We start from the raw sequence: 10,680 nt of genomic DNA, 5'->3' as shown, positions 1-10,680 counted from the left end.
AACTAAGATCTGGTATAATATAGACTGGGTAAGAAGAAAAATGATTCTAGAACCTGTTATGGACACATTTCCAACAAGTTTCTAAGTTGGAATATATGGAACATGACACTTATATAAGGGAGACGTGGATTTCATCATTCATCAAGCAATGGTACCGCTATTGTTGAGAAGACATTTGCTGGACTGTTCCTTTGTTTTAAATTGCAATATTTTAGCCATGTAAGAAAAATTGGCATAGTCTTGTCTCAATTTCTTTAATATATCCACAATAATTTCAAATTATTCATCTGGTGTCAGTCTTCTTCTTTGAAACAACATGCAGATGTATTTTTCATGTATTTTATCCTCTTCTTTTTTTTTTTTTTAATCAAGAGCACAGCTACATAGTTTCTCAGAGCTGAGTTGGTGTTACTCATTCGATTCACATATTGTGCTTTTTTTTGTGTGAAGAAACTAAATTTATTTAAAAGAAAAGCCCATGGAATACAAAGTACCAATTATATCAAAATGCAACAGCCAAAGAACAAAAGTGGGGGGGGGGGGGAGAGAGAGAAAAGAAAAAGAAGAAGTCTGAGAAGCTGCAGCATTAGAAGCTAATCTATCAGCTACAAAGTTTCCTTCACTATGTGTATGATTCACAATTAGTACATCAAACTGATTGGAAAGATTGAAGATATCATGTATGTAATGGCTGATTATCCAAGGTGGAGTCTCTGATTTGTTGTTAATCAGACTAACAACAGCTTCATTGTCACTTTCAATAATGACTTTCTTTAAATTAAGGGAGATAGCTAGCTTCATTCCTTCTCGAATCGCAGCAGCTTCCATTTGAATGGCTTTTGAGTTTCCTCCTTTACAGTAGAAAGTGAAGAGAGTGTGACCCAAGTGATCACGAGCAATACCACCAAATCCAGACTGAAAGTTGTTGGAACCCTTGCTGATTGCAGCTCCATCAACATTGATTTTAATGAAATTTAATGAAGAAGTTCTCCATTTGATACTTTTGAACTCCTTTTTTGAACACATATTGTGCTATCCAAATTCTTTATGTTGGAAACCAATGATAGGGTTTCCACGGTTCCACCTGTATCAAGTATCAACAGCAATTGGCCAGTTTAGGAACAACTAGGACAATCTCAATAACAGACCCATTAGTAGTCTTTGTCTTTTTTTTTTTTTGGGAAGATTAGTAGTCTTGTCTTGTCTTGTCTTCCTATTTGAAAGTAAGGAGGAATGTTGCTAATTTTCTCAGGGACAGAATTGGGTCTCTTCTGTCCAATTTATGTGCTTTTAGTTAATTAAATCTATCTTTTAGTTACTGACTGAAAGATATTCTGATGATGCTTGCTTACCTTGATTCCCATTTTATTTTCCACATCTGAAGAACTGTAAATGTTGTCCTACAAAGAGTTAATATGTTCAAAGACCAGTTCTAGTACCATTAATCTGTTTTTAACTCTGGAAAATGCCAACCATATGCTCAGAGCAGCTGTTGAATCAGTTAAACACCGGAAAAGAATGAATCAACTCTGGCATCATACTGTAGCATTCTATTAGGAAAAGGGAAGACATTTCTCATCTAGAAACTTCAGGCTGACGTGGTTCATAATCTTCCTGTTTTTCTGAAGACTGAGGAATGAAGATCTCTTATCTTTAGAAAGCCAATCTTCCTTTCAGTTTTTGGTTCTAATTAAATGGCTCCAAGGTGGGATTGTTATGCCACACGTTACTTGGTTTGCATGTCGCCATCATAAAATCCTCTTCTTTGCAACAACTCAATCATGTATTTAGTAACCGGTATTAGGAACTGGTATTAGTTGCTCCATGGCACTAGTACAGTTAAAATGTCACACGGGCCAAAAAATAATGGTTCGTATAGGATCAGAAACCTCCCGAAGACAAATATAACAAAGAACAATCTTAGATCAACTGTTGGTAAAACCTTCAAATATGACCAAGTACCTGCATGAAGAATCAAAGAAAGGATCCGAAGGCAGGCGTCACTAAATGTTGAACTTTTCAGTCCTCATTCTTGATGTCAGGCATAGATTCTTCTTCATCGTCCTCTATCTTAGGAGCCAAGTAATATCTGATGTATCCCATTTCTGCAATCTTGTATTCAACCACAGCAGGCAAATCCGAAGATAAGCTAATAGTAACAGTGCTGGACAATGGACCTGCCTTAGTGAAAGAATTCATATATCTCAGGGAAAACGTCAACGACACTGGCTGCTGCATCTCTATGATGACAGCTTCATCTGGCTGTAACAGTTTAAATCGAAGAAGAATTAAAAGGGAAAGAACGAAATTAACAAAGATTAAATAAAAGACAGAGTAGAAACAGAGTGGCTGTCCCCATTTAAAGATTATGATCGAATGAAATTTGTAGAAGAAACGAAACGCCAAATAGACATACCTTGTCGACAGAGGCGTTCTGCCTGCAAACAATATTTGCAGTTCCAATATCACCCCTTGACGAAAACTTTACGCCTTCTTTTGTCACCGAGATCACGACTGCCAAAACCATCACCCCAAGAGATTAAAATTAACGAATAGGTTTTGTCTTTGAATTCAACAAATTGAATCGCGAACATATGTTGAATCAAATGAAATCTATGTGTTCAACAGTTACCAGTATCGCCAATGGAGCTGAGATCCTTGCAAATTCTGCCGAACTCAGACGAAGGCATGCGGACAATGGCCTGGTACTCTGCTTCGGGGATTTCAAGATGCTCGCTATCGATGTCCATTAGCTTCATCTCAAAATCTGAAATCTTATCTTGATCTTTTGATACATTCGGAGACCAGAAAACCAGAAATCTAATATCAGAACTCTACAAATGAATTCTTTACATCTTCCGTGCAAAAAGAAGGAAAGAAGAAGGGACGAAAACCTAAGCGTGTACACAAAGAACACCAAACGCTCACGGAAATCATCAAGCAATAGAATAAATCGAAAAGAAATCAACAGAAAAAACTTAAAGAATAATCGAAAGAGAAGAAGAAACGAAACGGGAAATGGAAAACAACTTACTAGGGCTTTCGAACATGAAAGTGACAGTGTCGCCGCCGTCATTGGCCTTGAGAGTTATGATATCTTCGGTGCCGGCACACTTGAGCATCTTGGACATGTTATTGAGGTTCATCCCCAAAGACAGATTCCTGTCGCAGCGGTAGTGATCGAAGCCCTCAGATCTCAGGAGGAGGGCTACAAGAGCTACATGGCTGGAATCCATAGCCTGAAGTGAGAATCCGGTGGCCGAGCAATCGAAGTTAGCATCGGTCACCAGGTCCCTGACCGCCTCAAGAACCGGCTTCTTGAACAGACTCCCCTGCACAAGCCTCAGTTCCAACATCTTCAAGATTCACCCTGTTCGACGAAACTGTGGAAGCGTAATGAGTCTTACAGTCTTACTTTTCGAAGGAAGAAATGAAGACGAAACGACAGGCTCTAGGAAAACGTAGACTTCACAAAACCGTGCAAGAATTTGTAAGGTGTCTCTCTCTTATTTAATCCTTCAAAACCTTCTAGTTATATTGGCGGGAAATACTGGCCTTCCCGCATTGGATTTTTGTTACCTCCAGTACCGACGACGTCCAGTTTCTTGCATTTGATCATTAGATTTTTAACACGTGGTTTATTCCAATCCAATGAACAAAGTTTCTTCAGGAAAAGAAAAAAAAACCCCTTACTAAGTGAGTGTTGGCAATTGCCTCTCCTCACCCGACTTAGACCGCTCGTCCATCCTCTCCATCTTCGGCTCCGGCCGCACCGTGTCTCCACCACCACTACTGCCTTTTTCTTCTTTCAACTCCAGCAGCATTTCAAAGAAAAAATCGAAAGAAGAAAAATCACAGATGATGAACACCGGGAGATGCCCTTGAGGAACTCTGAACGACAATGATTCATGCTATGTAATAAATAGTATCCTCTAAAACCCTACATCTCATTGAGACCGACTCTTCAAGTTTTGGGGCTCGTGGATGAATTAAAAAGGAGAATCGGAGGGCTTTTTCTTTGTTTTCTTTTTTGAATCTCGACTTTTGAATGCATGTTTGAGGAGAAAGGATTAAAACAGGGGAAGAAAAAAAACCCCTCTTAGCAATCTTTCATTTCCTCTAAAATCCTTGTTTTTCTTTTACTCAGAAATCGTATAAGAACCCACGGCTGGAGTAGAACAAGATCTTCATCATCATACCCTAGCTTTCTGCACCAAGGGAGAGAATCCACTGGAAGGGCTGTTTCCTTCCTTGCACGATTCAGAAAACATCTTCAAGAACTCATCCAATTCCAAACTCCTAAACCTTTGTTCATCCTTCTCAAGAACCTTGAGAAGCTGTTTAAATAACTCAACTTCGCAAGGCAAAACAAGTCCACCATGTGCTTGATACCCGAATTCCTTTTTGGCTTTCTGGAGAAGAGAAATGAAGATAGGAAAGTTGAGGAACCAGGGATTGCCGAAGTAGAAGAGGGAAAAGGCAGAGAGAGCCTGGAATGAATATAGGATATTTTAGGGATGAAATGGTTAAAGGATTGTAAAATTTTAACCATAGGATTATAATAAAACAGGTGTTCATCATTTAATGGTCAACTGGATGAAACATGAAGATATCAGGACTGGAGGCAATAAAAATCCGTCTTCCCACCAATGATTTTAGGGTATCGGGACATATATGATAAATCAGAGTTTGAGTGAGAAACAAAATCTTTAGTTTAAAGTTTGAATTATATTTCACTTGGTTACTTAAGAGTTGGAATTTTGTTCAAACTCTAAACTTAAGAGCTAGTATTTTGTTAAAGTTTGTTTTCTATAAATCTCAACTTTCTATTCATGTAGTTGATTAAATATAAATAGAATACTCAAGCAAACGTGAGTGATTGAACATTCAAACCAAATTTCATAGTTTTTTTTGATTACATAAACGGGCTTAAAGAACCCTGAATGCTAAACTACTAAACTTGTTGGTTGTCTGCCATTAGGATCTCCACAATTTCCAAAGGGGGCTCCGGATAGAAAAGCGATGGAGGCATCTTAGCCATTCCATCAGCAACAATGTTTGAACTTATGTAAATGTGGTTGAATCTTATGGTTCTAGAAGGACCTGCTGCTTGTCTAATTTCCTCCACCACCCTAGACAAATTCCTACACATGCACTGACTTGTACTTAAAATATCAATTGCCTGTTGAGAGTCAGACTCCATATCAAGGGGTAGTAGATCCATCGAGATAGCTAATCGAATTCCTGTAGCTATAGCTTCAATTTTCGCTTCCACGAGACTACCATAGCTATGCGTTGCACGAAACCTCCCAAATAAACTCTAGTTGAGTCTTGAATTAGGCCTCCCACTTTATTGTAGCCTCTCCCAATTGTGGAAGCATCAACATTACATTTAAAACAACCCCTCTCCGGTCGTGACCAAACTAATGAGTGACTTTTTGCTTGTGGCCTTAGCGCCACCACCTCATGTGATTTCCACGCATTAGTGATCTAAGAACAGAAATCTGTAATTAGTTCTGCTCCCTTTCCAAGTTTGATAAAATCGTCCTCATAATTTTCCTTATTTCGCCATCCCCGTAGGAAGTATACTGTGCATGCAAATATTGAATCCCAATCTTTTTTTCAGTGAGCGGCAATGCCACATAAATTAAAGTATAACCATTCCTCTCTACTACAGCCAAAAAACCATCCATGCATGTTGATTCTAAGGCACTAGTCGATACTAGATTCCTTGAGCATAAGAGCAGTTTCTAAAAACAAAAAAATACAATGTGCATTAGCTTGAAGCTTGAGTCTATGCATCCTTGAGTGTGTTAACAGACAATCGGTGCTTAGAAGCCAGATGAAGCAGCAATTCTGTCTGAGACTTTGAGTTTCCGAATCGCCTTCCAGTAGTTTTTTCCAAAAACATTTCCCAGTGTGTCGGATTTGTATCCGTCAAAAGATCATAAGCTAATTGGATTGTGAATATACCCTCCTGTGTCAGGCCAGCAGGGCCACCTTACACACAATGGGGAATCACCATTTGATGTAGAAACATCCAAGCTAACTTCATAAGGAATGTTTTATTCATATTATGAGATTGCCTGAATCCCAACCTCCTCTCTCCTATGCTGCACATAATTTATCCCAGCTTAATAGATGTGATTTGCGCTGTTCAGAAGAACCACTCCAAACAAATCAACCTCCTGCAGCACCCTTTTAGGTATAGGTCCTGATTGCATAGAATATATGGGAATTCCAATAATAACTGCCTTGGCAAGGGTTATTCTGCCAGCCATAGAGAGTGAATTAGCAGCTTTCCAATTAGACAAACGATCTCTCACTTTGGATAAAATATAACTATACTTGTCTTTGGTGTTTCTTCCATTTCAGATTGGCACACCCAAATATGGACCTATATCAGTTGTTTCAGTATATCCATTGGCAGAAATAATATCACGAGCTAGATCCCTGTTAATATTGTTAGAAAAAACAATTCTTGTCTTTGCATCACTAACCTTACTCCCAGAAACTCCACATAACATATGTAAACAATCTTGCACCACTTCCAATTGGCTTCCATTTGCTACTACGAATAATACTTACGATATCATCAGCAGCAAACATAAGATAAGGGGAAATTTGGGGTCCCTGTTTCCCCCACCTGCAGAGTTTTGCATTGACCACTAGCTAAGTGGATTATGTCCCTTGATATGAATTACCGAATCTGCTCAACCGTTTGATATTTCTGACATGATGGACCTCACTCATCATTGGAACATGAATGGTTAAAGGCAGCTTCTTACCGTATCATTATGTTTTTTCGTTCCATTTATGCATTCTTATTATTTATTTTGTCATATCTTGTATTCCTTATTTGTTGTATATTCTGCTCTAGTCACATATTAATAGGAGAGGTTTTAGAAAAGACAATATCTTATCAACTTGTGATTACAGAAGACTGGTTTTTTGGGTAATGAATATGGTAAGACTGGTTAAGCTTTAAAAATTATTGCTATTATTATTGTAGAATGAATAGATTAATTCAGTTTATCAAAAGACAAAAATAGAAAAGATCAATTCGGTTCTCATTCATTCGGCTAGCATCTCTTAAAAACCCAAAGCCAAACATGGATAACTTCTTCAACCACACTAGGATCTTCAAAGTTCTACTTTATCTGAAAAGCCAAAGTATTTTTAAAGTTTTTCTTATCTCAAACACACAAGAATTACTATCAATGTAAAACCCCATTATCTAACAGTTAGAAAGAGAAATCTTCTACACTCAAATGTATAATAATATTATATGAATTACAATCCAAATATTTGAATTTGAATTACAACTTGTTGATACCTTAATTATAACTCAAACTCTTCTTGATCGATTAGAAATAAGATCAATCGAAGATAGAGCTAGCCATGGTGGATTTTGAATTTGAATTTGAATTCAGAGGCTTACCCTTTACACTAACCTTACCTGTTTAAATAGAACTCCACAAGAGTGCAAGAGTCCTAAAAAATGGTGCTTCTTGACAAAGACCAAGAAAATCTTTAGATAAATGGACTTCTTAGTGCTAACTATTTCATTTAAACAAGTCCACAAAGTAACAGAGAAGTTGATGAAGTTTACTTGGAAAACTTTTGACAAAATTTTCTAGATTATTTTTGCCCTTTATAACAAGCAATAAAAGCCTTCTACCGGAAAAAAGAAAAAGATAATGCATGGTAGCTGACCCTATTCAGTTAGAACAAGCTTGTTATTGTTGGAGGTTGTGGTATTGCATACCCAGAAGACACCGGCATGGCTAAACACACACCACCAAGCCATTCTAAAGAACAAAATTTGAAAACTCAGATACCAGAGGATTAGGCCATCTCTACCTGTTGCCAGCCCTAACCATACAGCAGTTGATACTAAATCTCCGAGGTAACAATTTTCTCTGGCAATACATCAGAGTAACCGTGAAATGTCACAAGAAATTAATCTCACTGTCTCAAAACAAAAGAAACAAACCACTCAACTATGTAAGCCAAAACAAAGCAGAAAATTCAGCCGATTTCCCCTAAAAAGAAACTCAATAAGAGGAAAGCACACTCAATAATGTTGAAACTGATGACAACGATTGAAACCTTATATTAAATGATAAACCACTTTCTTCAGCTAGATAATTAGATATCAATCCTCTGGAACTGGGGTTGTTGGGCGCTTCATTGATGCACACTTGATGAGATGGTTGTAGCTTCCTTTCTCCATGAAAAGCTGGGCAAAATGGGGTTTACAGTAAAGGATGCAATTACGAGCTGCATAGTTAATATGTTCAAAGACCAGTTCTAGTACCAATAATCTGTTTTTGACTCTGAAAATGCCAACCAAATGCTCAGAGCAGCTGTTGAATCAGCTAAACACCGGATAAGAATGAATCAACTTCTGGCATCATACTGTAGCATTCTATTAGGAAAAGGGAAGACATTTCTCATCTAGAAACTTCAGGCTGACGTGGTTCATAATCTTCCTGTTTTTCTGAAGACTGAGGATCTCTTATCTTTAGAAAGCCAATCTTCCTTTCAGTTTTTGGTTCTAATTAAATGGCTCCAAGGTGGGATTGTGATGCCACATATTACTTGATTTGCATGTCGCCATCATAAAATCCTCTTCTTTTCTAACTACTGTTAACTACCGATTAAGAGTGGTCATCAACTGTTGGTAAAACCTTCAAATATGACCAAGTACCTGCATGAAGAATCAAAGAAAGGATCCGAAGGCAGGCGTCACTAAATGTTGAACTTTTCAGTCCTCATTCTTGATGTCAGGCATAGATTCTTCTTCATCGTCCTCTATCTTAGGAGCCAAGTAATATCTGATGTATCCCATTTCTGCAATCTTGTATTCAACCACAACAGGCAAATCCGAAGATAAGCTAATAGTAACAGTGCTGGACAATGGACCTGCCTTAGTGAAAGAATTCATATATCTCAGGGAAAACGTCAACGACACTGGCTGCTGCATCTCTATGATGACAGCTTCATCTGGCTGTAACAGTTTAAATCGAAGAAGAATTAAAAGGGAAAGAACGAAATTAACAAAGATTAAATAAAAGACAGAGTAGAAGCAGAGTGGCTGTCCCCATTTAAAGATTATGATCGAATGAAATTTGTAGAAGAAACGAAACGCCAGATAGACATACCTTGTCGACAGAGGCGTTCTGCCTGCAAACAATATTTCGAGTTCCAATATCACCCCTTGACGAAAACTTTACGCCTTCTTTTGTCACCGAGATCACAACTGCCAAAACCATCACCCCAAGAGATTAAAATTAACGAATAGGCTTTGTCTTTGAATTCAACAAATTGAATCGCGAACCTATGTTGAACCAAATGAAAATTATGTGTTTAACAGTTACCAGTATCGCCAATGGAGCTGAGATCCTTGCAAATTCTGCCGAACTCAGACGAAGGCATGCGAACAATGGCCTGGTACTCTGCTTCGGGGATTCCAAGATGCTCGCTATCGACGTCCATTAGCTTCATCTCAAAATCTGAAATCTTATATTGATCTTTTGATACATTCAGAGACCAGAAAAGCAGAAATCTAATATCAGAACTCCATCAATGAATTCTTTAGATCTTCCGTGCAAAAAGAAGGAAAGAAGAAGGGGCAAAAACGAAAACCTAAGCGTGTACACAAAGAACACCAAACGCTTACGGAAATCATCAAGCAATAGAATAAATCGAAAAGAAATCAACAGAAAAAACCTAAAGAATAATCGAAAGAGAAGAAGAGACGAAACGGGAAATGGAAAACAACTTACTAGGGCTTTCGAACATGAAAGTGACAGTGTCGCCGCCGTCATCGGCCTTGAAAGTTATGATATCTTCGGTGCCGGCACACTTGAGCATCTCGGACATGTTATTGAGGTTCATCCCCAAAGACAGATTCCTGTCGCAGCGGTAGTGATCGAAGCCCTCAGATCTCAGGAGGAGGGCTACAAGAGCAACATGGCTGGAATCCATAGCCTGAAGTGAGAATCCGGTGGCCGAGCAATCGAAGTTAGCATCGGTCACCAGGTCCCTGACCGCCTCAAGAACCTTCTTGAACAGACTCCCCTGCCCAAGCCTCAGTTCCAACATCTTCAAGATTCGACGAAACCGTGGAAGCGAAATGAATTTTACTCTTCGAAAGAAGAGAGGAAGACGAAACGACAGGCTCTATGGTTCGGATGGAAACAGAGAAAGAAATATAAACTTTACACAGCCGTGTGTCTCTCTCTTATTTAAGCTTTCACAACCTTTTAGTTATATTGGCGGGAAATACTGGCCTTCCCGGGATTTTTATCACTTCTTGTACTTGTCAGAACGGTTTCCTGCAGTTGATCATTAGATTTTCCACACGTGGGTTATTCCAATCCAATGAATAAAATATCCTTACATTTTGTAACCGTTAAGATTGCATCACACATACAACAAAAATCAATGGTTGTGAATGAACATGTGGGGTTAAAGTGTAAATATTAATATTTTAATTTATGTCATGAGAACTTCTAAATTTTCAAGTTTACGATTTCAAACCCAGATTCGACCTTTCGTTCTCTGTCTCTTTCTTTTGTCTTACTATTTTTAATTTCTCCCTACAAAACCCTTTTTCTTTTTCCTGTTTGTTGGAAAACAGAATATCATTATGGACAATCATATATAAGACAA

At 38.2% G+C, this 10,680-nt stretch overlaps 2 protein-coding genes across 2 annotated transcripts; both read right to left on the bottom strand.

Annotated features, from left to right (window-relative positions):
- Nucleotides 1-1,930: 1,930 nt before the first annotated feature.
- Nucleotides 1,931-4,050, bottom strand: LOC149027786 (DNA sliding clamp PCNA-like). Its single transcript, XM_089147419.1, has 4 exons — nt 3,035-4,050; nt 2,633-2,785; nt 2,417-2,514; nt 1,931-2,262 (listed from the first exon to the last, which is right to left on the bottom strand). The coding sequence occupies exons 1-4, from the start codon at nt 3,354-3,356 to the stop codon at nt 2,020-2,022; spliced, it is 816 nt and encodes a 271-aa protein (XP_089003545.1). The 5' UTR covers nt 3,357-4,050; the 3' UTR covers nt 1,931-2,019.
- Nucleotides 4,051-7,950: 3,900 nt separating this feature from the next.
- On the bottom strand, nt 7,951-10,193 carry LOC149027785 (DNA sliding clamp PCNA-like). The gene is made up of 4 exons (XM_089147412.1): nt 9,792-10,193; nt 9,384-9,536; nt 9,168-9,265; nt 7,951-9,013 (listed from the first exon to the last, which is right to left on the bottom strand). Exons 1-4 carry the CDS (start codon nt 10,108-10,110, stop codon nt 8,771-8,773), a joined length of 813 nt encoding a protein of 270 aa, XP_089003538.1. The 5' UTR covers nt 10,111-10,193; the 3' UTR covers nt 7,951-8,770.
- Nucleotides 10,194-10,680: the final 487 nt, after the last annotated feature.

Source organism: Hakea prostrata, chromosome 1 (genome assembly GCF_041222555.1).
Source record: "Hakea prostrata isolate BN-2017 chromosome 1, UWA_Hpros_2, whole genome shotgun sequence".
Classification (NCBI taxonomy): Eukaryota; Viridiplantae; Streptophyta; class Magnoliopsida; order Proteales; family Proteaceae; genus Hakea; species Hakea prostrata.
The sequence above is the reverse complement of the archived record's forward strand: the minus strand, read 5'-3'. Positions and strand labels throughout refer to the sequence as shown.